General features: G+C 50.4%; 1 protein-coding gene and 1 long non-coding RNA gene across 6 annotated transcripts in view; one reads left to right on the top strand and one right to left on the bottom strand.

The window, feature by feature from the left end:
• Positions 1-6,290: 6,290 nt before the first annotated feature.
• LOC129488473 (uncharacterized) lies at positions 6,291-21,874 on the bottom strand. Its single transcript, XR_008659665.1, has 3 exons — positions 21,647-21,874; positions 21,395-21,556; positions 6,291-7,334 (listed from the first exon to the last, which is right to left on the bottom strand). It is a non-coding gene; the product is annotated as an uncharacterized lncRNA (long non-coding RNA).
• DNPEP (aspartyl aminopeptidase) overlaps positions 9,918-25,043 on the top strand; it is a 27,586-nt gene continuing 12,460 nt past the window's right edge. Inside the window, exons 1-8 of one of the 5 annotated variants that reach the window (XM_055290725.1) lie at positions 9,918-10,071; positions 23,280-23,373; positions 23,463-23,551; positions 23,666-23,779; positions 24,036-24,161; positions 24,349-24,479; positions 24,739-24,814; positions 24,914-25,021. In XM_055290725.1, coding sequence (XP_055146700.1) covers positions 10,012-10,071; positions 23,280-23,373; positions 23,463-23,551; positions 23,666-23,779; positions 24,036-24,161; positions 24,349-24,479; positions 24,739-24,814; positions 24,914-25,021 — 798 coding nt within the window. In that variant the 5' untranslated portion in view covers positions 9,918-10,011. Of the gene's footprint in view, positions 10,072-22,518; positions 22,687-23,067; positions 23,167-23,279; positions 23,374-23,462; positions 23,552-23,665; positions 23,780-24,035; positions 24,162-24,348; positions 24,480-24,738; positions 24,815-24,913; positions 25,022-25,043 lie in introns of those variants that run through there. The other 4 variants (XM_055290726.2, XM_055290724.2, XM_055290727.1 and 1 more) reach the window with 4 other exon arrangements.

The following is a 25,043-nucleotide window of genomic DNA, read 5'->3' as shown; positions in this document are numbered from 1 at the left end:
GCTTCAGCCTCCTTTCTGTTGGGGGAGGCTGCCCAGCTCTCTCCAGCCTCCAGACCTTGGCCTTTGCTGTTCCCTGCTGTCCCCCGAGCGCAATGTCTGGAGGGCTTCAGGATGCCCTGGCAGATTTCTGAACCTCACAGAGGGCTCTCTGGAAAATGAGGGCCCTGGCTCTACCTAGGAGCCCCCAGATTCCATGAATGGCATGGATGGATGACAGGTGGCTAGTATGGTTAGATAGCTGAGGTGGCTTGGCCGGCATAGGGCATTTGGATTAGGAAAAACTGAAAGAACTCAAAAAGCAGAGATCTGGCCCTTTACTCTGTCTGAGAGAGCCTCACTTGCCCTGGGATTCCAGGTGTGAGGCAGTGTTAATTCCTCCTGCTGTGCGCCCTCCCTCTGTGGACTAATACCCACCCACAGGGGCACCCTCTGCTCCTTCTTCCAGGGCCCCTCTCCTTCTCTCTCTTTTTTCCGGCTGGGAACCTCGTGCCTCCACCTTGAGCTGGGTTGGGCCAGGAGGCAGCCATTGCATGAGAGAGTCTTGGGAACAGCATGGCAAGGATGAACTCTGGGGGCCTAGGCCCTCATCATCAACTGTAGCACTGGGTCATTGACAGTGGGGTGAGGAGGTGGTGGTGGCAGGAGGCACAAGCATAGAGGTTGGGGGTAGAGTGGTCAATTGGAGGCGAAGATACAGGTGGACATCCTGGGGGTTCACCAGCTGACCACCTGGGCCACCTGGGCAAGTCCCTGGCCTCGGCCCTGTTGTGATCCCAGTGTGAGAGAGGGGACAAAGCCAAGTCACCTCTGGGGTCCCCTCAACTTCTGGCAACCTGAGACTCTGGGCCCCAGCAGGGGGTGAGAACAGTGAGTGGTCTCAGCTGAGTTTTTTCTTGGGACTCACTGTCTGATGTCCCCTGGCCTCCCTGCCCAGAGCCCCTCCCTCCAGCAGCCCCCTCCCATGCATCCCCATCCCCTCCATCCACCTTCCCCCAGCTGGAGCAGCTGCTTGACCTCCACGGGCTGCTGAGGAGCCGGAGTGACTGTAAAAGGGAAGGAATGTCCAGAGGCGGTTGTTTCTCCCTGATATCACCCGGGGGGAGGCTGGAGAGTTGGGGGCCCAGCCGGGATGGCGTCAGGATTCTCCCTGAAACTCATCCCTCTCCTGCTGTGCTGCCTCCTCCCCAGGCTCAGCCAGCAATCCACCCCCCTCCCATCGGCCACGCTCCACATCTCATTGGCTTAAGACATTCAGGCCATATCCTCCCTCTCCTAACTTTTTCCACCTCCAGCCCCCAGACCTTCTCCTGGGCCCCTTCCTTCACTGGCACCCCCACCCCAATTCTCATCAACCCCTCCTTCATCGTCCTCATCACCCCCACACCCTGACCTTGCTCCTTCTCCAAGGAAGGCCCCACAGCACCGACTCCTGCCCCCTCCTGCCCCACGCTCCTTTTACAGACACAGAGTGCTGTGGACTTTCTGCCAAAGTAGGACAAGTCTGGGGCTAATCTCACCTCCTCCCCAACCCCCAACTTCTCCCACCAAATAGGACAGCTCAGCTCAGGAAGGAGGCTAGGAGGAGAAGGAGGCTGGGCCTCAAGGGGGAAGAGCTCATGAGATGATGGAGATGAAAGGGCTTTGTGGACTGTCAGTACCCTGTACATTTCAGGTGTTATTCACCCAGTAAGAGATTATGGGGAAGAGAGGTTGGGACGGAAGGGTGGACGGAAGGGAAGGGGGCTTTGGTAGCATTAAGAAAGGTCCCAGGACAGCACAGTGGCTCATGCCTGTAATCCCAGCACTTTGGGAGGTTGAGGCAGAAACATTGCTTGAGCCCAAGAGTTCAAGATCAGCTTGGGCAACAAAGTGAGACCTTGTCTCTACAAACTTTTTTAAAACAATTAACCAGGTATGGTGCTGCATACCTGGAGTCCACTGCACAAGGGAGGCTGAGGCAGGAGGATTGCCTGAGCCCAGAAGGTCAAGGCTGCAGCGAGCTATGACTGAGCCACTGCTCTCCAGCCTGAGTGACAGAGAAAGATCCTGTCTCTAAAAGAAAAAAAAGAAAACGCCCCAGGGAAGGCTTCCTGATGCATTGGGAGCACATGGCTGAACTGGGGGACCTGTCCTGGACCAGCTCTGAGACAAGCTGTGTGACATTGGACTGGTCACCTCCCCTTTCTGGGTCTCAGTTTATCCTTGCTTAAAGTGAAATATGCTTGGACATACCTCCCTACTCTGACCCCAAAGAGAGGGGTGAGAAAGGTCTGTTTCTTTTTTTTTTTTTCTTTTTTCCTGAGACAAAGTTTCACTCTTGTTGCCCAGGCTGGAGTTCAATGATGCAATCTTGGCTCACTGCAACCTCTGCCTCCCAGGTTCAAGCGATTCTCTTGCCTCAGCCTCCCGAGTAGCTGGGATTACAGGTCCCCCCCCCCCCACCCACCCACCACCACTATGCCTGGCTGATTTTTATATTTTAGTAGAGACGGGGTTTCACCATGTTGGCCAAGCTGGTCTGGAACTCCTGACCTCAAGTAATCCACCTGCCTCGGCCTCCCAAACTGCTGGGATTACAGGCATGAGTCACTGCACTCGGGCCCCTTCTTTCTTTCTTATATTTCAACCTAGATGAAGAAAAGGGGTTGCACCCCTTCCTTGGAATTCTCTGTTGGGATCTCAGTGCCATCACTCCATTCTCTCTTCTTCCTGATTCATCCCCATTCCTTTCATCTTGCCTCATAGGCTTTTTTGCTTCAGCCCCTCCAGTTTGGTCAGATCCCTGCCCTCCTGGGCCCCTTCCAGGTTTCCTACATCCCTCTGAGGCTGTGAGGCTTTAAACAGGGCCTGAGCAGGCTGGCAATGACCTCACAGGGCCACTATGCACAGCTGCTATTTATAGCCTTATAGGATCATCCTCCTCTTCCTCCAACCAGCTGAGTCACGGTCAGCTTGGGGTCCACTCAGACCCCAGGGCCTTCTCTGCCACTGCAGACCCCAGTCCACCACGGCACCCTGAACTGTTCTTACCGCTGTGCAGGATGCTTTATTCTCTGAACTATCCGAGTACACAATAAAGATGAGGGTTGGGTTCCAAACAACACCCTTTTTTGGGCCCTCAGCATTGTATGTTCTTATAGCCCAGCCCTTCATCCTTCTGTCTTCTCTCACCTGCCAGATAGGCAGCCCATGACCTCAATTCCACTGGACTCTGCAGAGGTGTGGGCAAGGGGAGGAATTTGAGAAGCATCTGATAGGCCATGGCCGGAGTTCAAATCCTGGATCTCCCACTCTTGGGCTAGTTTCCTCACCTCTCTGAGCCTGTTTCCTCATCTGTGAAATGGTAATTACAGCATAGGGTTGTTGGGAAGATTAAATGAGAAACTTGTCTGCAAAGCACTTAGCACAGTGCCCAGCACACTTCGAGTGCTCAGTAAGTGCCAGCCATCACGAGTATTTTTTGTATCCCCTTTTGACCAATAAGGAAACTGGTTCAGTGGGGGCCAAGGACTTGCTCAAGTCAGCTTCAGGTCAGCAGGTCAAGGCCAAGATTCAGACCCAGGACTGCCTGACTCCAAACATTAGCTCTTCCTATGGGCTATGGTGCCTCCGAGAATAACACAGCTACCACTCGCTGAGCATCTACTGTATACCAGGCACAGTATTATGGATAGCTGCCACATAGAATAACTGTATCTCTAATCCTTACAACACTGAAGTAACTCTTATCCCCATTTTAGAGCTGTGGATACTAGCCTCAGAGAGGTTAGGTAAGTTTCCTAAGGTTGCACAGCAAGTAAAAAACAAAGCCTGGATTAGCCCTAGTCAGTGTCTCCTAGAAGTCCTGCTTATTTCACTGTGTGGTCTCCAAGGCCTTACCACATATTGATTTGGCAGACACAGCCCTAGGTTTATCCCCTTTTAACTCGGCCCCATCGGGGGCTCTCCATGGAAAAAGCCCCTTGTCCAGTATTGGACAAGTCCCTCCTAACATTCTGCTCTGCTCCTCTCCCCAAAACCCTTGCCCTCCAGAGACGGTCTAGGCATGGAGTGGGAGGCTGTCAGGGAGTCAGGCCCCATTGACAGAGGAGTCCGAACTTTAGCCTACAGGAAAGGCGGGTGGAGAGGATTCTTTATTCCCATCTGAGGGATAAAGAATCCAGTGGGGGCTCTTCTGCCCTATGCCACTCACAGGCCAGCCAGGCAAGGGGCTCCCCACAGGCTGCAGAGGCTCCCCTCAGTCCACTCTGGCCCCAGACTGCCCCCAACTGGCCTGGAAGCAGCCTCGGGTAGCAGCAATCACACCTCTGTCCTGGAGAGGCTGCCAGGAGGACTGAGACCAAAGTCCAGGCTTGATCTGTGGCCTCAAGTTTCCAAAAAGATTCCGGGGTCCACTGCCAGCCCCTGGGGATTCCCACTGCCCAAGCTCGTGAGTGCCAGATGCTCCCAGAGTGCATCAGGAGTGTCCAAGATAACACTTCCCTTCCCAACTAAAGATCCCCAGAGTTACAATTTGCTGAAAGTAGAGTGCTGGCCTTCTTTCTTCCCACCCACAGCAGTCAGAACGGTATACCCCAACCATCCCAAAGGGCCCTCCTAATGCCCCCACCTCATCCGGCCTCAAAGAAATGGGGCAGGTGCTCCCTCTGCCCTCTCCCAGGTGCCCCAGCCACCCTGGGTACCAGAATAGACCACTGACCGCCTGCCCTTGGCACTGGGAGGGGCCACAGCCGGTGCTGCCACTCAGGCTGGGGGAGGGATTGGGCAGAGAGGAGTAGGCAGGCTGGTGCTGGGACTGAGAGGGCGCTGGAGGGCCCCAGGCTGTTTCCAGCAGTTCCTCTGTGCTGTGCAGTGAGCTCTCCCACCAACACCCTACAAGCAATAGTGCCCCGCACTCCCCAGCCAGAACAGGGCTTGGAGCTCCAGACACCAGCTCAGAATGGGGCTGAATCTATGCTCCAACTTCTCCCAACCTCTCCTTTTCTCCTCTGGGGCTCCACCCCAGTCCCAGCCCCATCTAAGTGAGGAGGCCCTTATTTGGTGACCCCACATCCTAGCTTTTTGGTGTTGAGAGGGCTTCCAGCCTGGACTAGGATCCCTGCCTCCACCCCTAGGTCCCAGGCTGCTTCTCCTGGCCTTCCAGCTGCTGGTCCTGTGCAGTTCCCTTCTTGGACACCTCTCCCAAGCCCAGGCCCAATTTAGCTCCTTTAATCTTGCCGGTAACCCAATCCGGCCATTTCCTGAGCACACGCTGCACTTCCCAAATGGCCCTTCCCTGGAGAGTGGCCGGGGCAGAGTGGCCTCAGCTCTTCCCTGGACTGAAGCACCCCCCACCCTCCTGCCCCAACATTCTACTCCTCTCTTTTTCCCCACCCCTAGGAGGCCCCAGGGTGCTCTGGCTCTGCAAGACTCTGTTCTGCTGTCCCAGCCTCTAAGTAGCCCAGGCCTGAGGCCCGAGCCCCCATCTCCAAGCCCAGCCCAAGTCCTCACCTGGTGCTTTCCTGCTTCCCAGCCTTTGCTGCACTTTTCCTGTGCCTGGAACACCCTCCCCTTCACAGGGCATTTCTTATTTATTTATTTATTTATTTTTGAGATGGAATCTCGCTCTATTGCCCAGGCTGGAGTGCAGGGGCGCAATCTCAGCTCACTGCAACCTCTGCCTCCCAGGTTCAAGCAATTCTCCTGCCTCGGGCTCCCTAGTAGTAGAGATTACTGCCACCCACATCCAGCTAATTTTTATATTTTTGTAGAGACGGAGTTTTGCCATGCTGGCCAGGCTGGTCTCGAACTCCTGACCTCAGATGATCCACCTGCCTCTGCCTCCCAAAGTGCTAGGATCACAGGCGTGAGCTACCGCGCCTGGCCTGCTCATGCTTTTCCTCTGCCTGGAACATCCTCACCTCCACAGGGCATTTCTTACCACAGTGCAACACTTACCGTCTCCCTCTCACGGCCAGCTCCAGCCTCATTTCCCAAGTTCTTCTCAGAGCCCAGAGTGGTTTGGAGCCCAGACTGGAAACAGACTACCAGAGACCCTGATCCCAGCTCTTCCTCGCTGTGTGACCTTGGACGATTGCCTTCCTCCTTGTGTCTCCATTTTCTCATCTGTAAATGAGGGTGATAATGCATTTCTCAGAGGGTGCCTATGAGGATTCATTGAGTTCCTTGATGTAAAGTGCTTTGAATAGTTCTGGGGACATAGTAAGTGCTATTTAAATGTTAAATGAAAATTATCTTTCCCTGCCTTGTATTACTATGACTTTATTTCCTCCAAGTTAAGACACCATGAATTGTGAGACACTTCATTTATTTAATAACATCATTTCAAGGGAAAAAAGAAACATTACCATGTAATGTACAAATTGTAAGTCATCTTCCAATTTCAGAATGTGTAAATTGTTCAGGAACAATAATATTTGTGTGGTGTGTGCGTCTTTCTGCTTATAAGAGAGTCCTCATTTCAGCTTTGTGTGCACCTATTACTTATGGTTGGTGCCCAAGGGCTTGAGTTCAAGTCCTTACTCCCAAATTTTATTTAGCTAAGCAATCTTGGGTAAGTACTTTGACTTCTTTAAGCCTTGATTTTTTTTCCTAAATAGCCTAAGTAACTCACAGCAATGGTAGTAAATATTAAGCAAGTTCATATATACACGCACACATATATATAAGGTGTTTAGCACCATATTGGATATTCAATACAAAAGCGCTATCATTATGGTGATGATTTCGAAACGTTTGTTGAATTGAATCACACCATCTCCAAAGACCTGGGACGCTGAGACGATCTCGTATTTCATGGTCCAAGTGCCCTCCAGTGGCCATAAGGAGAAGCTGCAGGCTTCCGATGCACTTCGGGGGAGCCCTTCCTTAGCCAGCCCGGGAAGTAATTCAGTCACGCCCACCCATAGTCAGGCTTATCCAGTTTTCCTGGAATTCTTCACATTAGATTTCCTTTTACAAAGACCTTAAAGGGCTTCTAAAAAGTAGGATAAGAGACTAAAAGGCAGACCTTTAGCCCAAGAAGGTTGCAGCCTCGCCATACACTGTCCTCAAAGCCTGTAGGCCCAGGGCCCCAGGCAGGCAGGCAAGATGGTGAAATGCCATGCCCAGCATCAGTTCTCCTCTGACCCAGACACTGTGGATCTGTATTGTGAGAGAACTCGCTTGCTCACATCCAAAAATCCAGCAGAAAACAGCATTAGCCCATTCTAAGAATCTGCGTCCGTGCTTTGACATATTTGTCATTTGTTTACCCATACACTCCTTTCTTCCATTGTTCCTTCATCCATCAATATTTATTGAATACCGAGCTTGGCAGCCTCACGTCCTAGGTGCTGGGGGTTAAAAAGATCAATTTAACACAGACACAAACACAGCCACCAAGAGTTGTTCATAATGTCCCAGACACCACACGCAGAGTTAATCCTTGTATTCGACTGTTTACAGCTTCTGTGTACGGCTGAGGGGGAGGGCACAGGCAGAGAAATGAACATCAGATCCAGGCTGCCTGATTTCCCCTGACAAACCGTGTCCATAATGGGAGCTTTGTCTGGCTAGGTCAGGGAACTGACTTCCTCCTCCTGGGCCACACTGCTACTCTGAAAAATCCTCCCTGATCTCAAACACTGACCAAACTCCCAGCTGTATCTATATCAGAATCCCTGATCTCTCCCCTTCCCCACCATTGCCCTTTACCCAGAGCCCAGAGCTAGGAGTCAGGGAGGAGAGATGTGTTTTTAACCCACCTTGTAATGGATGGCCTGGCCAAGGCTGTTACTTACCATGACTTAGCAGCCACATGTAGCTTAATGCCATCTCTGGCTCACTCCCCCTTGCCAAGGACTGAAATGAAGGAGCCTCACTCTAGAGCACTGCCAGGGGTGTGCGGGGGGTGAGTGGTGGGGGGGTGTCTGCAAGTGCCCAGGGTCTATCTTTCTGGAAGATGGCAGGAGGGAGAGGAAGACCTGGTGAGCATCTATTACTGATTGTCCCTGGGACCCTGGTGGCCTCCCGGAACTGCCGCCTCCCTCCTTCCCTTCATGATCAAACTTTTCAAATGTCCTCCCCATACCCATCTTCAGTTTCCCCTTGCAGGCTTCTCATTGTTCCATTTCCTCAGAATTCTTGCAGCTGCAGTCACAGAGGCTATTGGTCCCTTGCTGGGTCCTCTACTCCTAGACCAGTGCTGTCTCACAGAAATACAATGGAAGCCATGTATGTCATTTTGAATGTTCTAGTAGCTGCAATTTTAAAATGTAATAAAAACAGGCTGGGTGCAGTGGCTCACGCCTGTAATCCCAGCACTTTGGGAGGCTGAGGCGGGTGGATCACTTGAGGTCAGGAGTTCAAGACCAGCCTGGCCAACATAGAGAAACCTCATCTCTACTAGAAATGCAAAAATTAGCCAAGCATGGTGGCAGGCACCTATAATCCCAGCTACTCGGGAGGCTGAGGCAGGGGAATTGCTTGAACCCAGGAGGGGAAGGTTGCAGTGAGCCAAGATGGTGCCACTGCACTCCAGCCTGGTGACAGAGCGAGACTTTGTATCAAAAAAAAAAAAGTAATAAAAACAGGTGAAATTAATGTTACTAATATAGCAATGATAGTATATTTAACAATGTATCCAAAATACTATCATTTTAACCTGTAAGCAATATCTTAAAATGGAGATATTTCATACATTTTGTACATAATCCAGTGGTACATTGTTTTATAGGTATAGCACTTCTCAATGTGAGAGGTACTTGAAGGTGTAGCCACATGTCAAGGGCTCAATAGCCCTGCATAGCTGGTGGCTGCTGTACTAGCCAGCACAGTTCTAGAGCCTTCATTCTCTACTTGGCATCCACGCTTTCGCTGAGTCCAGTAATTATCCCATTCCCATGTGGCCTGTCTCCCTTGGGAGATTCGAAACCCCTCCTCCCCCAGGGGCAGAGTCCTCATTTTACTCATCCCTCTGTCTCCCAGGGCACCATCAAACTGTGCCCCACACCCAGGAGGCCCTCAAAGCGTGTTTGTTGATGGGAGTGAGCGTTGGGGATTGATTTTTGTGATTCAGTTATGGATGTAAATGGTGTTTTATAGATTGCTTCTATAGAAGCACCCTGCTGCAATATTAGCAGAAACAAGCACCAGTGGTTGTCAGCACAGGCAGAGGCCTCAGGGCAGATGGGGCTCCCTGAATCAGGCAGGGGAAATCCTGCTAGACGAGATACCATTTCTCTGGTTTAAGAGCCTGTCATTGCCACAGCATGCTCCTCCAAGCAACCCCATCTCTGTTAGAGCTCAGAGATAGCCCCTGTCAGAGTGCATTACACAAAGGATGTGTCTCCAGCAACCCGCCACCAGGCTGGCAGCTCCTCAGGGCAGAAATTGGAGTTATTCAGGTCGACAAGAGCCTGGCCCACAACAGATGCGCCAGGCATGCATTTCGAATGAATAAATGAATGGATGACCAGAGCCAGTGAAGCCTCTCATTCATGTCTTCATGCCCCAGAAAGTCTTTATTGAGCACTTACTACATCAGACACTGTACTTGGTACTGGGACACAGCAGGGAACAAGCAAACAGGGAGGGCCGTGTCCTCCTGGAGCTCACATTCTGTTGGGAGAGACAGATAATAAAAAGGTAAACACGGATAAGTGAAATAATTAGAGCATTGGCTGGCAGGAAGCAAACAAAGGGGCCAAAATAGAGAATGAGGGAGGAGTTCTTCAAGGAAAGAAGAAAGTCTCTAACCTTAGCCTCCCAGAATACAAGACACCCCCCGCCCCTAGGTCAAGTGTCAACATTTAGACGTTGGCCACCATACGTCAGCCTGAGGCTTGGGGTGCCCTGAGGATGTTACTGCTTCAAATTGCACTGGTGATGTCATAATGGGCTCTAGGAATGACGGAGAGCCCTGGAAGTTGGGGCCCAAGGCAGGGGGAGGATTCGGCAACAAAGGCACCCGGTTCAGGCCTGTCCACTCAGACCCAGTCTCCAGCCTTGGGAGGAGGCGAGCGGGTCACCATGGCTCGGAGCCTCTCCACCACGTTTGTCCCCAACAGCTGGCTCAATGGCTACCACAAGGTAACTGGGACCTGTCTAGTTCTGTGGTCAGCGGGAGTGTCCCAGCCAGTGCAGACACATGTTCCTGGGCGCTGGCCTTCCATGAGCTATGCACTGGCTTAGGCATTATGGGGATAAAGAGATGAATGAGGTAGGGTCCCCTGCTTTCAGTCTGCTAACAAACTAGACCTCGAGCAACTGGCTTAACAGAATAATACTCATCATCATCTTGGCTAACTTTGGAGGATTTAATCTTTCCAAACAACCCTGTCTGGTGCCCTATTCTCTCCACGTTGCCCAACAACTGAGTTCAAGGGCAGCCCACTCATCGGCACAAGTGTTTTTTGATAATTTAGATTAGTGTTTCTCAGGGTGATCTAAAGATGGCAAAATTACTTGCAGCACCTGTTAAAAGTGGAGATCCCTGGGCCTCAGCCCAAATCTTCCAAATCAGGAGTTTCAGGTATGGGGCTCATGAATCTGCATTTTAAATAGCACTCGGGGGGATTCGCACCCTAAACACTGCCTTAGAGTTTAAACACCTGCCAGTTTCCAAGCCCCACGTCTGGTGGACCAGGGTGGGTCGGTTTCTGTTTGAGATGGGTGTTGGCCTTTGATATTTTTATTACTGATGAAAAGCCGTGATTCATAAGCTGCTGGTGGCCAGCTGTCAGCTTGGAAAGGAGTCAGAGGCCACTGAGAACAGAATTTCCTATCTTTTCAACCCATCTATAAAATGCCTACCTGAGCAGACACTGTTTAAAGACCATTAAAATAGCAGACACAGAATCACCCAGTCCCTAGAACTTTATAGACATATTTACTCAAACTCAAGTGCTTGCAAAGAGTAAATAAACGGGAAGCAAAATGAGTAAGCATCCCTAGAAATACGAACTGAAAGTAAACAGCCCTGTTCACTAAAATAAACAAGACAAATCCAGCGAGGATTAAATGACCTCTAGTCAGGTTGAGAGCCAGAAATGCCCCAACTTGGCTCCCGGAGGAAGGCGAGGGCCTGTGCCTGCCACCTGGAGGGGGTGCGTCAGAAGCTGCATTCCTTGGGGGCTCAGAGCCGGGCCTGCAAGGGCAGACATTACCCTTTGGTGGTAGGAGTGCACCCCAGGCCCCCCTGGCATCCTGCCACAGGGCCTGAAAACCCTCATGTTTAAAGATTAAGAAGTGCGTCCTAAAAGTCTTCTGAAAAAGTCCAGGTTTTCTAGAGGCATATTACCCCAAGTTACTTTTTTTTTTTTTTTTTTTTTGAGATGGAGTCTTGCTCTGTCGCCCAGGCTGGAGCAAAGAGGTGCAATCTTGGCTCACTGCAACCTCCACCTCCTGGGTTCAAGCAATTCTCCTGCCTCATCCTCCCAAGTAGCTAGGATTACAGGCATGTACCACCACACCCAGCTCATTTTTGTATTTTTAGTAGAGACAGGGTTTCACCATGTTGGCCAGACTGGCCTCGAACCCCTGACCTCAGGTGATCCACCCACCTTGGCCTCCCAGAGTGCTGGGATTACAGGTGTGAGCCACCGCGCCCGGCCCCAAGTTACTATTATTTGCCATTTATTCACTAATTTAGTAAACGTTCATTGAGAACCTACTACATGTCAGGCCAGACACTAAAGATATCAAGATAAGTAGCGCAGAGACCTGCCCTTAAGTTGCTCACAGTTTAAAACGAGAGATAATATGAGCTCACAAGTACTGCCCACTTAACTATTTGAAGAACTCAGTGATGAGCACCCTACATGCATTATCCCATTTACTCATAATATTATGAGGTTATGACTATCTTCCTCCCGTTTACAGATGAGGAAGCTAAGGCTCTAAGTCTATAGTGTGATGGTAGACGTTTAACAGCTAGCTCTCTGGGCCAGGTGTGATGGCTCACAACTGTAATCCTAACACTTTGGGAGGCCAAGATGGGAGGACTGCTTGAGCCCAGGTGTTTGCCACCAGCACGGGCAACACAGTGAAATTCCATCTAAAATTAAAAATTAAAAAAAAGAAAAGCATCCAGGCACAGTGGCTCACGCCTGTAATCCCAGCACTTTGGGAGGCGGAGGCGGGTGAATCACTTGAGGTCACGAGTTTAAGACCAGCCTGGCCAACATGGCAAAACCTTGTCTCTATTAAAAATACAAAAATTAGCCAGGCCTGGTGGCCCATGCCTGTAACCCTTGCTAATCTCCAATCTCATGACTTTAAATAGCATCTGTACCCCGACAATTGTCAAATTTACATATCCCCAGCCCAAATATCTCTTCTGAACTATATATAGTCTCACACATCCAATTGTTTTTGCACAGTGTCTGTGTGGGCCTAATAGGAATCTCCAGTGTAATGTCTTAATCTGAACTCTTTGTTCCCCAAACCTATTCCACCCACATTTTTGATCATGTGGAGGCTACTTGGAAGGCTGAGGCATGAGAATCACTTGAACCCAGGAGGCAGAAGTTGCAGTGAGCCAAGATCACGCCACTGTACTCCAGCCTGGGCAACAGAGCGAAACTCCGTCTCAAAAAAACAAAACAAAACAAAAAACCAACTAGCTCTCTGGAAGAAAAATAAATGCCCTGATTTGTAGTGTTTGCCAATCTCAGTAATGTAACTACTTGCAGGCCTGTCTCAAGCTTCCTGCCTGATGTCTCTGAATGTGGAATGGGAAAGAGACGGGGGTGGGAGGGGAGGGGGGCTGGCTTTGGCACAACAGGGCAAATACGACCCACAGCTAATAAATGCAGAAGCCAGGATGTGAGCCAGGTGTGTGGATCCTGAGCCCACGCTCATAACCACTTTGTTATACTGTCACTAACTATACAAGAGCATTGACATTCAAGGGGGATACATCTTAACACCTTTGTGAAGTGCCAGTTTTACAGTGTTCCATAAAACTTGCGAGGTTAGTAAACAGCACTTTCCTATACCTCTTTGTTTTCATCACTAACAGGAGCAGTTGGTTTTCCTTTGAGGGCCATTCTGAAAACCTTTTTATTTGGAAATAATTTTACCTTCCCAAGAGGTTGCAGAAATTGTACACGGAGGTCTGTGTGCCCTCCACTCAGTTTCCCCAGATGGTGACATCTTAGATAAGCACAGCACAGTATTACACTCAGGAAAGTGACATAGGTAAAATGTGTGTGCATAGGGTTCAATGCCATTTTTTTCTAGGTTTGCCAGATTTAGCAAATGAAAATACAGGAAACTCAGTTAAATTTTGTTTTTAGTGTAAGCATATCCCAAGCAATATTTGGAACATACTTATACTGAAAAGATTATTCCTTATCTTTTTTCTTTTTTTTTGAGATGGAGTCTCGCTCTGTTGCCCAGGCTAGAGTGTAGTGGTACGATCTCAGCTCACTTCAACCTCCACCTCCCAAGTTCATGTGATTCTCCTGTCTCAGCCTCCCGAGTAGCTGGGATTACAGGTGCCCGCTACCATGCCCGGCTAATTTTTGTATTTTTAGTAGAGATGGGGTTTCACCATGTTGGTCAGGCTAGTCTCGAACTCCTGACCACTTTCAAGTGATCCACCTGCCTTTGCCTCCCAAAGTGCTGGGATTAGAGGCATGAGCCACCACGCCCAGCCCTTGTTTATCTTAAATTCAAATTAAACTGGGCATTCTGTATTTCATTTGGCAACCCTAACTTTATCATGGTTAGAGTCATAACCACCATTATAATCAAGACATAGAACTATCCATCACCATCAAGATATTCCTGAGCTACTCCTTAATAGTCACACAAATCCCTCCCCAAATCCTCCCTAGCCCTGAGCAACCACTAATCTGTTCTCCATCTCTATAATTTTGTCATTTTTTCACTCAGCATAAGGCACCTGAGATCCATCCACAGTGTTGCATTTAGCAACCACTTGTTCCTTTTTATTGCTGAGTATTATCCCATGAGGGCCCTTTTTCACAAAGAACAATTATTTTTCAAAATTTATTTAATTCAGTAAGTGTTTATTGTATATCCACTACCTGCCAGGCACTGAGGATTGCAGCAGCAAAGTAAAATTGATTACACATCACAGGCCAACAGGTTACTTCCAGTTGACAGAGACCTCTTCCTGTGGATCCTAAGACAGGAGATGATACTGGCACTAGGAGGAGAGGATTGGCCTCCCTAAGGAGGTGCTAGGGAAGGCTTTGTGATTGGCCTCCCTCTGGAGATGCTAGGGAAGGCTTTGTGAAGGAGCTTGGGAGGCAGGGTTTGTTGATGGATCTGACATGGGGTGCAAGAGAAAGAGATGCACCAAGGCTGACACCAAGAGTTACGACCTGAAACTGGAAGGACAAAGTTGCCATTTACTGAATGTATGGCAGATGCACCTGACAGCAATAACCGAAGCACACCCTGAGAATGACCCTGAATGGCAGATATACTTGATGTGTGTTTGGAGTTCTGAGCTAAGAAATCGTGGAGTGGGCAACCTGGAGATCCTCATCTATGAGGAACCTCTGAGCCCCCTTCCCATCCTGTGGAAAAAGGGCCATATAGGGGATCGAGGTGCTTTGTTTTGGGTTAAATGAAGGTTGCCAGGTGGAGGTTGTTAGGGAGCAGGTGTTGAGTGAAAATGCATGCTTTCTGCAGGTGACGGTGGTTCTACTGTCCAGCTCGCCACCACTGGACCATCTTGTATGTAAGTTCTCCTCAATAGACCCCATGTCGGCCAGGCCCAGTGGCTCACGCCTGTGATCCCAGCACTTTGGGAGGCCGAGGAGGGCAGATTGCTTGAGGTCAGGAGTTCGAGACCAGCCTGGCCAACATAGTGAAACCCTGTCTCTACTAAAAATACAAAAATTAGCTGGGCGTGGTGGTGCATGTCTGTAATCCTCAGGAGGCTGAGGCAGGAGAATCGCTTGAACCCAGGAGGTGGAGGTTGCAGTGAACCGAGATCGCACCATTGCACTCCAGCCTGGGCAACAGAGTGAGACTCCCTCTCAAAAAAAAAAAAAAAAAACCCTGTCTCGTTTGCTGGCTCTGGGTCTCTTCTTTGGCCTCTTGAACCTGGGGCCTTCCTTATTGGACTGGACAGGGGTTCAGCACAACACTGAGATGGGAAGAATGTGGATGGAATAGGTTTGGGGAACAAGGAGTTCAGATTAAGACATATTACACTGGAGATTCCTATTAGGCACACACATGGAGACTGTGCAAAAACAATTGTATATATGAGAATATATATAGTTCAGAAGAGATATCTGGGCTAGGGATATGTAAATTTGACAATTTTCAGGGTATGGATGCTATTTAAAGTCATGAGATTGGAGATTAGCAAGGGAGTGACAGTAGAGAGATTTCTAAGCACTGAGCCCTGAGGCCTTCCATTTAAAGATAGGAGATGAGGCCAGGCAAGGTGGCTCATGCCTGTAATCCCAGCAATTTGGGAGCCCCAGGTAAGAGTATTGCTTGAGGTCAGAGTTGGAGACCAGCCTGGCCAACACAGTGAGACCTCATCTCTATTTTAAAAACATGAATATAATAAAATAATAATAACATTAAAGATGGGAGATGAGCAGGAGCCAGAAGAGACCCAAAGGAGTGGTGGTGAGGGTAGTAAGTGTCTGGGAGGCCAAGTGAAGAGAGTGTCCCCAGGAGAGCAAGCGGCTATGTCAAATAGGACCCATGGGTCAAGGACAATGAGGACTGAAAATCGACCATTGGGTTCAGCATCGTGGAGGTTGTTTTTGACCTTGACAAGAAAAGTTGTGGTGGAATGATAGCGGTAAAACCTCATTCTAGAGGGTTTACAAGAGAATGGGAGGAGAGGAATTGGGAAAACATAAGACTAGATAGCTCTTTTTAAAAGAGGAGATTTACATAAAGAGGAGAAGGAAAATGAGGCCACTGCTGGAGGGAGACTGGGGGTTAAGGGAGGATTATTTTTTCTTGGGAGAAATTATAGCACATGTATATGCTAATCAGCTTGACCCACCAGAACTGTGGAGATTGATAATGCAGGAGAAAGGGAAGAACAGTTGACATGGTGCCCTTACGTAAGCAAGAGGGGTGGAATCTTGTGCACAAGTGGAGAGGGTGGCCTTGGATAGGAGCACAGATGGTCCCCACAGAAATGAGGACAGCAGAATATGGAGCTCAGATCCTGGTAGGAGCCTAGGCGTGGCAGCTTAAAACTTGCGGAAATTCTCTTTTGAAGGCTTCTGTTTTCACAGTAAAATGGGAACCATGGTCCTCGGCTGAGAGTGGGGATGGAGGAGGACACTGGATGAAACTGTCCTCCAGGAGAGCAAAGCAGCAAATGGCCCAGGAGATGCAATAGGACCTCTGGGCAGTACAAAGAACACACTTAGGTTAGTGGTTGAATTTAAAGCAAGCTTGTCTGGCTGGGTGCGGTGGCTCACACCTGTAATCCCAGCACTTTGGGAGGCCAGGGCAGATGGATCACTTGAGGTCAGGAGTTCGAGACCAGCCTGGCCAACATGGTGAAACCCTGTCTCTACTAAAAATACAGAAATTAGCCAGGCATGGTGGCTCATGCTTGTAATCACAGCTACTTGAGAGGCTGAGGCAGAAGAATCGCTTGAACCCGGGAGGCAGAGGTTGCGGTGAGTTGAGATCATGCCACTGCACTCTAGCCTGGGCAACAGAGTGAGACTCTGTCTCAAAAAAACTAAAAAAAAAAAAAAAAAAAAAAGCAAGCTTGTCCAACCCACTGCCTATGGACCGCGTGCAGCCCAGGACAGCTTTGAATGCAGCCCAATGCATATTTGTAAACTTTCTTAAAACATTATGAGATTTTTTTGAAATGTTTTTAGCTCATCAGTTATTGTTAGTGTTCGTGTATTTTATTTGTGGCCCAAGACTATTCCACTTCTTCCAATGTGACCCAGGGAAGCCAAAAGACCGGACATCCCTGGTTTAAAGTGAGACCAGGCAGCACGGCTTGGATGTTTCTCCAGCCACACAGGTTGGAGCAGGGGAGGAGCCGGTTGCAGTCAGGGTTGGGGTTTTGCCAGGCAAGTCCGCAAATCTAGAGCAGGCACTTGAAGGTGTGTGTAAGGGAGTGAGCACAACAGTGGAATGTATGGCTCATCCTAGGTAGGAGAGACATGAAGACAGGAGTGAGGAATAGGGAAAGGTAGGATCAATAGTTTGTAGTTCTAGGCTGGGCACAGTGGTTCACACATGTAATCCCAGCACTTTGGGAGGCCAAGGTGGGCAGATCACCTGAGGTCAGGAGTTCAAGACCAGCCTGGCCAACATGGTGAAACCCTGTCTCTACTAAAAATACCAAAAAATTAGCCAGGCATGGTGATGCGTGCTTGTAATCCCAGCTATTCAGGAGGCTGAGGCAGGAGAATCGCTGGAACCCAGGAAATGAAGGTTGCAGTAAGCCAAAATAACACCACTGCACTCCAGCCTGGGCAACAGAGTGAGACCCCGTCTCAAAAAAAAAAAAATTAACTGGGTGTGGTGGCGGGCACCTATAAACCCAGCTACATGGGAGGCTGAGGCAGGAGAATCACTTGAACCCAGGAGGCAGAGAGTGCAGTGAGCTGAGATGGTGCCACTGCACTCTAGCTTGGGCAACAGAGCTAGCCTCCATCTCAAAAAAAAAAAGACGTATGTATCTTATCAACTCACACTGAAGTGTATGTAACTGACTGCTATGTTCACGCAGAAGTATTTGCACTTTAATATGTGTTAAACCAAAACAATGAATGAATAATGGTAGCATTGTAAACATCAGCTAAGATATGCCCGGGAAGATTTCTTCAGAAGGCCAAGGGCAAGAACGATTCTCAGAAACTTTTTCTTTCTTGATCCCTAGTCATCCTATGACTTTCCTACCTGAACCCCAAATCTATTACCATTCCCTTACCCAGAGGTGACCATTATCCTTCCAAACCTGTTTCTATCCATTTACATATGTATTTATATAACATCTAGAAATATAAATTTAGCTCACTGAGTAAGTTTCATCTAAATGCCCTCACCTTACATTCTAGAAATTGCTTTTTTTTCACTCAATAGTATATTTGGAATTCTTTTCTGTAACAATTCCTAAAGACCGACCTCCTTTTTTTTTTTTTAATTAACTGCTACACAGCACTTTAAAATACTGTGTCTCAAGCATTCAAATCATCTAGGAATCTTGTTAACATGCAGATGCTGATTCTATAACTCTAGGATAAGCCCTGAGGTTCTGCATTTCTAAAAAGCTCCCAGATGTTATTGATGTTACAGGTCAACAGATCACACATTTAGTAGCAAAGATGTACAGTACAGGTGGAATAGTGTGCTGGGGCCAACTTGGACAAGCTCATGAGAACTGATTGTCAGATTTCCAGGAATTTGGTGAGCTTGTTGTTAAACACAGCAATCATTAAAAAAAACTAAATTATATACACTTACAATTAAATAGATTATATTACAGATAATAAAAACCAAAAATCCATCACTTTTCCAAACATTTTACTGCCTTCTTAAATCTATGCTGTTGATGTTATTTCTATCTATTGTGTCTGCATGGTGGAAATCTACATAATGGCATGCTTCCACATAGCTCTTCCCAACTCCGTTCAGTGACATCATCTCGACAGCTTGAAATCGGCCATGGGGAACATTTACACCACAGAAATTTGGGTATAAAGGTCTTCTGGGGTGAGCAGGTCTATGCAAACATACGCCCAAAGTTCAGGGAAGCTGAAAAGCCGAAGAAACAGGCTGACATATCCAGGCTCCCAGAAAGAAACATTTCATAAGGACTTACGAATAGAGGCCATAGTTTCAGAGATGAAATGGTGGATTACCCTGCAAACCCAGGGCTTACATACCATAGGGAAAGAATGTGTCGAACAATTGAAGTTGACCCCCCAGGCAAAGTCATGAATGCTATGTGAATCTGCCTAAGCGCAGGATTTATGGTAATAGTAGGTAAAGTAGAAAACTTAGAGTCATTCCTGGAACAGAGGTTGTTGAAAAGTCAACATGGCAGATTAGCTTCCCAGATGGAGTTGCTTTAGCCTCCAGAAAATGCTTGCATTACCCCAAGCCTTCTCCAACACTTGATATTACCCCTCTTTTCCATTTTTGTTAATCTGCTAAGTAAAACAAAAAAGTTATCTCATTTTTATTATTTATTTATTTATTTATTTATTTATTTGAGATGGAGTCTCGTGCTTGTCCCCTAGGCTGGAATGCAACAGCACAATCTCAGCTCACTGCAACCTCTGCCTCCCAGGTTCAAGCAATTCTCCTGCCTCAGTCTCCTGAGTAGCTGGGATTACAAGTGCCCACCACCACGTCCAGCTAATTTTTTGTATTTTTAGTAGAGATGGGCTTTCACTATGTTGGCCAGGCTAGTCTCAAACTCCTGACCTCGTGATCCACCCACCTTTGCCTCCCAAAGTGCTGGGATTACAGGCATGAGCCACCACGCCCAACCGGTATCTCATTTTTAACTTGCATTTTCCTGTTTAAAGTGAGATTAGGTGTCTCATATGTTCATGTCTAGAAATTTAACAATATTCCTTGCTCTTGTAAATATAGCCTTTTTTACTTTTTTTTTCTTTTTTACCCAAACCAAAAATGGTCAATAAGAAACTTTTTACTTTTATATTTTCTAGGTGATTATTGTACAAGAAAGTCAGTGTTTTTTAAATTAGGCTACCCTTCCTACCAGTTCTAATAACAGCTTGATCGTTTATTTTCTTGGGGATTCTAGGTAATCATATAATCTATAAATAATGACCAATTTTACTTTTCCGCATATACAATTGTTAATTTTGTTTTGTGGTACTGGCTCTGACTACAGCTCCACATTGTCTAGCAGCAGTAATAGCTCATTAGTGTCTCACTTCTGATTTGAATAGGAACACTTCTGTATTTCCCCACTAATGTTTGCTGTAGATTTCTTATAGATGTCCTTTATCCTTTTCCTGGTTTCTTAGGGGATTTTTTTTTTAATCAAGAATAGAGGTTCAATTTATCAAATGTTTACTTTCATTTTCTTTTCTTTTTTTTTTTTTTTTGAGACAGTCTTGCTCCATCGCCCAGGCTAGAGTGCAACTGCGCAATCTCGGCTCACTGCAAGCTCCGCCTCCCGGATTCACACCATTCTCCTGCCTCAGCCTCTGGAGTAGCTGGGATTGCAGGCGCCCGCCACCACGCCCGGCTAATTTTTTTTTTTTTTTTTTTTTTTTGTATCTTTAGTAGAGACAGGGTTTCACCATGTTAGCCAGGATGGTCTCCGTCTCCTGACCTCGTGATCCGCCCACTGTGGCCTCCCAAAGTGCTGGGATTACAGGCGTGAGCCACCTCTCCCAGCTCACTTTCTAAGTTATGCGTTTTGGTGATGTTTGAATCTCTTACTCAAGCATGTACTCTTTTCTGTGATCAGAAAGAACATTAAAGGTGGTTCCTTATTCAGGTTGTCTCCTTCCCTTATACATTGTAGCCTTGTTTCGGCCCTTTCGCTGTCCGCCTTGAATTTGTCCCCTCCCCAGGAGGTGGAGGACAAGAATGCTCTCTCCACGTCCTGCTCAGCATTGAGCTTTATACATAATGGTATTTATTTATTTATTTATTTAGAGACAGAGTCTCACTCTGTCGCCCAGGCTGGAGTGCCGTGGCACGATCTCGGCTCACTGCAACCTCCGCCTCCCGGGTTCAAGCGATTCTCTTGCCTCAGCCTCCCAAGTAGCTGCTGGGATTACAGGCACGTGCCACTACGCCCGGCTGATTTTTGTATTTTTAGTGGAGACGGGGTTTCACCAGGTTGGCCAGACTGATCATGAACTTCTGATCTCAAGTGATCTACCCGCCTCGACCTCCCAAAGTGCTGGGATTACAGGCGTGAGCCACTGCGCCAGGCCCATAATAGTATTTCAACAAACGGTTAGGGAATGCCATGAATTTAAGCCAGCACCTAGTGGGTGAATTCTTGAAAACTCCCCTGCCATATCTACTAGTTTGAAGTGAGGGCTGCAGGACCTTTCCAGCCTCTCCCCATCCCACCCTGTCACTCCCCACCCCAGGTATATAAACGGCAGGTTGCTCCACAAACCTGGGATCTCTGGAATTTTGATTGGACCCCTGGTAGCTGGGCCCTGTTTTGGATCTAGAGGCCACTAAGAGTCCTGATCAGTTCCTGCAGCTAGGAAGGTGCATGGGGTTTAAACGTGCTACTCACTACTCCTGACATGGGAATACTGGAACTGCCAATAATGTGGAATTTTTTTTCTGTTGTTTTAACAAATGGAAAGGGCACAGATATCAGAGTCAAATCCCAGATCCACCCAAACAGCTATGTGATCTTGGGCAAGCCAACTTCGGTGTCCCTTGTGGACCTCCCGTGTGACATAACACTTACCAAAGCGTACAGAAAAAGGTCCAGAAAAGATCCGAGAGAAGCCTGTAGGGTTGTTCCAGGCCTCTGCAATCAAACTGATGGAGCTCAAACCCCACCTGTGCCGTTTATTACCTCGACGGATCACCCGTCTCCGTATCTCAGCTTTCTTTGTTCATGCATAAACTGGGGACAGTAAGAGTACATAGTTGATGGGGCAGTTGTGAAGATTAAACGAGGTAACAGGCCAAGCTTTATCATGAAGCTAAAGCTCACCGTGAGCGCCCCATGGACATTTGCCTTATTGCTTTTATTGTCACAAGGGCGGCTGTGGCGAGAGACAGCACTTTGTACTGTACCCGTCGGACCCGGTGAGCTGGAGGGGGCGAGCTTTTTATTGGCCTCGAGGCCCAGGGCACGGGGAGGCAGGCCGTCCGCGGCTGTCCTAGCACCTCCGCGGCAGCAGAGGGCCCTGGCGGCGGCTGCGGGTCGCGAGGCGGGGGTGACGGGGGGTGCGGGGCGGGGCCTAACGAGCAGCCCCCGCCGGAGCGAAGACGAGGGCGGGGCGGAGGCGGAGGCGCGGCCTGGAGAGGGATGGGGCGGAAGCGGGGCGGGCGGTGCAGCCTGGCGAGGGGCGGGGCGGACGAGGAAGCGTGACGAGGGGCGGGGCGGGTGGCGCAGTCTGGCGAGGAGCGGGGCGGGGTGGGTGGCACGGCCTGACAAGGGGCGGGGAGCGCAAGGAGGCCTGACGAAGGGCGGGGCGGAGCAAGGGCGGGGGCAGGGCGAGCGGTGGGGTACAGGGAGGGCCGGAGCGGAAGGGGGAAACCTGGTGAGGGGCGGGGCAAAGCGGGGAGGGCGGTGCAGCCTGGCGAGAGGCGGGGCGGACGAGGAAGCTTGACGAGGGGCGGGGCGGGCGGTGCAGCCTGGCGAGGTGCAGGGCGGGCGGTGCCGCCTGGCGAGGGGCGGGGCGGGCGCTGCGGCCAAGCTAGGGGCGGGGCAAGGCGGGTGGTGGGGCCCAGCGAGGGGCGGAGCGGACAGGGTAAGCCCGCCGAGGGGCGGGGCTGACCGAGGTGGGCGGGGCGGTCTGCCGAGGGGCGAAGAGAGGTGGGCGGGGCGGCCCGACATGGGGCGGGGCGGCCCGGCAAGGGGCGGGGCGGCCGGGGAAGCCTGATGACTGCCTGCGCGTGCGGCGCGGCCTGAAGGGGCACGCGGGGGACCTGCAGGGCTAGTGAGGGGCGGGGCAGGCGGCGCGGTGGGGGCGGGCCGAGCCCAGAGGCCAGATGAGCGGACACAGCCCCACGCGCGGGGCCATGCAGGTAGGTGGCTCCCGACGGCCCCACTAGAATTTCGATCCCAGACCGGGTCCGGCGCCCTTCCGGGCCCAAGCTTAGCGCGATGCTGCAGTGGGGCCGCCCGACCCAAAGCGAAACCGAAAGCCCCGCGGAGGGTGACCTGACGACTTTCCCGGGATTGGAAGGGGGAGTCCTGCGAGAGACTGGGTGGGTGGAGAGGAGTCAGGGTGCTCCTTGGGGTACAGGGCTTTGGCTCCGGGCTGGGTACGCGCACGTGATGCAGGCCGCCTCAGAGTGTGGGGCCCGCTTGGGATCCCGGAGTTTGAGAGCAGAACAGGATTTCCTAGCTGGGCAGGGACATGGGGGTGGGACTTAAGGGGTCGAGCTAAAGTTCGGATTAAGGGGCGGGCCCGGCTCATGATCCTAGGCCGGCGGGCTGAAGCTTTCAACGGAGAGTTTCAGCCCTGGGTTTGGGTCTCTCGGTGGGGACGGGCGGAGGCAGAGGTCTGTGCCTTAGAGTGGTCACTTCTAGGGGTGGGGATGGGAGAATCCTCGGAACTTGGGTGAAAGGTCAGGGGTCCCAGACCTTGTAAAAGTCTGAGCGCCGCCTCCCCTAGGTGGCCATAAACTGTAAGGCCCGCCAAGAGGCGGTGCAGACTGCGGCTAAGGAACTCCTCAAGTTCGTGAACCGGAGTCCCTCTCCTTTCCACGGTAAGTGGTGGCCAGGGCAAGGGAGGAGGGTGGAGGCTGATGGGCCCCTCACCAGCTTCCATCGCTATGAGAGGGTGCTTTTCCCACAGCTGTGGCTGAATGCCGCAACCGCCTTCTCCAGGCTGGCTTCAGTGAACTCAAGGAGACTGAGAAATGGAATATTAAGCCCGAGAGCAAGGTACTGGGGGTAGGGTGGGGGTGGGAAGGCAGGTCCCCAGGCTGGGTCTCAAAGCCCTGTGTGCCAGCTGGGTAATGCAACTCACACCCCTGTCTTTCCTCTCCTTCTCCTCAGTACTTCATGACCAGGAATTCCTCCACCATCATAGCTTTTGCTGTAGGGGGCCAGTACGTTCCTGGCAATGGCTTCAGCCTCATCGGGGCCCACACGGACAGCCCCTGCCTCCGGGTAAGGAACTCGGACGGTGTTGGGGTGGGAGGAGATGTCAGAGGGAGTACAGCGCAAAAGGGAACTAGGAGGTACAAACTGGGGCCTCTATCCCCTGGAGTAAGGGAGAAGGTAAACTTGTTGGCCCCTTCCTCCACACTTTGAGCCTTTCATGTGACACTAATATTCTCTGTCTGTTACGTATGAGTAGCCAAAGTCTGATCTCCACATCTCGTCTTGAAGCCTTCTGTGACTTCTTCTCCATCTTTACACTCAGGTGAAACGTAGGTCTCGCCGCAGCCAGGTGGGCTTCCAGCAAGTCGGTGTGGAGACCTATGGTGGTGGGATCTGGAGCACCTGGTTTGACCGTGACCTGACTCTGGCTGGACGCGTCATTGTCAAGGTGGGAACCGAGGTTGGGGATGGCGGAGCCTCCTCAAAAGACTGACTGCCACACTCGTCAGGGTACCTGTGGGGAAGAGGGGTGGGGGCAGTCTGGTCAGAGGACCACCCTGCTTAGTCTGAGTGAAGTGAAGACTGACCACTGGGGTAGGAGGCACCCTGGGCTGACCTGGCCTGGCTGGCCGCAGTGCCCTACCTCAGGTCGGCTGGAGCAGCGGCTCGTGCACGTGGAGCGGCCCATTCTTCGCATCCCACACCTGGCCATCCATCTGCAGCGAAATATCAACGAGAACTTTGGGCCCAACACAGAGATGCACCTGTGAGACTGGGGCGGGGCTGCAGTGGCTGGGAGGGGTGGAGAGTGGTACCAGGTGATTATTATCTAATGGTAGCCACAGTCACATTTTACTCTTGGGACCCAGTTAATTTCTAAGGGTCCTCACAGCCTTGCCATTTGGGGAGTGGGCTGGGAATTGAAGGGCAGAGGCAGTTGCCCATCAGGAGGCACCTGAACTTATGGATGCCGCACTCAGCTGTGCCCTCCTCTCAATCCCCCCACAACCCACGTCTCCCCACAGAGTCCCCATTCTTGCCACAGCCATCCAGGAGGAGCTGGAGAAGGGGACTCCTGAGCCAGGGCCTCTCAATGCTGTGGTAAGAGAGTCCCCTGATCATGGAGAGGGCGGCAGAGTCCCCGGAGAAGTGGGAAGGAGAGGAGGAATGGACTCTTCCCAGCGTCTTTCTGCTCTGCAGGATGAGCGGCACCATTCGGTCCTCATGTCCCTGCTCTGTGCCCATCTGGGGCTGAGCCCCAAGGACATAGTGGAGATGGAGCTCTGCCTTGCAGACACCCAGCCTGCGGTGAGGACTGGCTGTAGGAACC

The sequence above is a fragment of the Symphalangus syndactylus genome, chromosome 8, assembly GCF_028878055.3.
Source record: "Symphalangus syndactylus isolate Jambi chromosome 8, NHGRI_mSymSyn1-v2.1_pri, whole genome shotgun sequence".
NCBI lineage: Eukaryota > Metazoa > Chordata > Mammalia > Primates > Hylobatidae > Symphalangus > Symphalangus syndactylus.
This window is presented reverse-complemented; position numbering and strand designations above follow the sequence as displayed.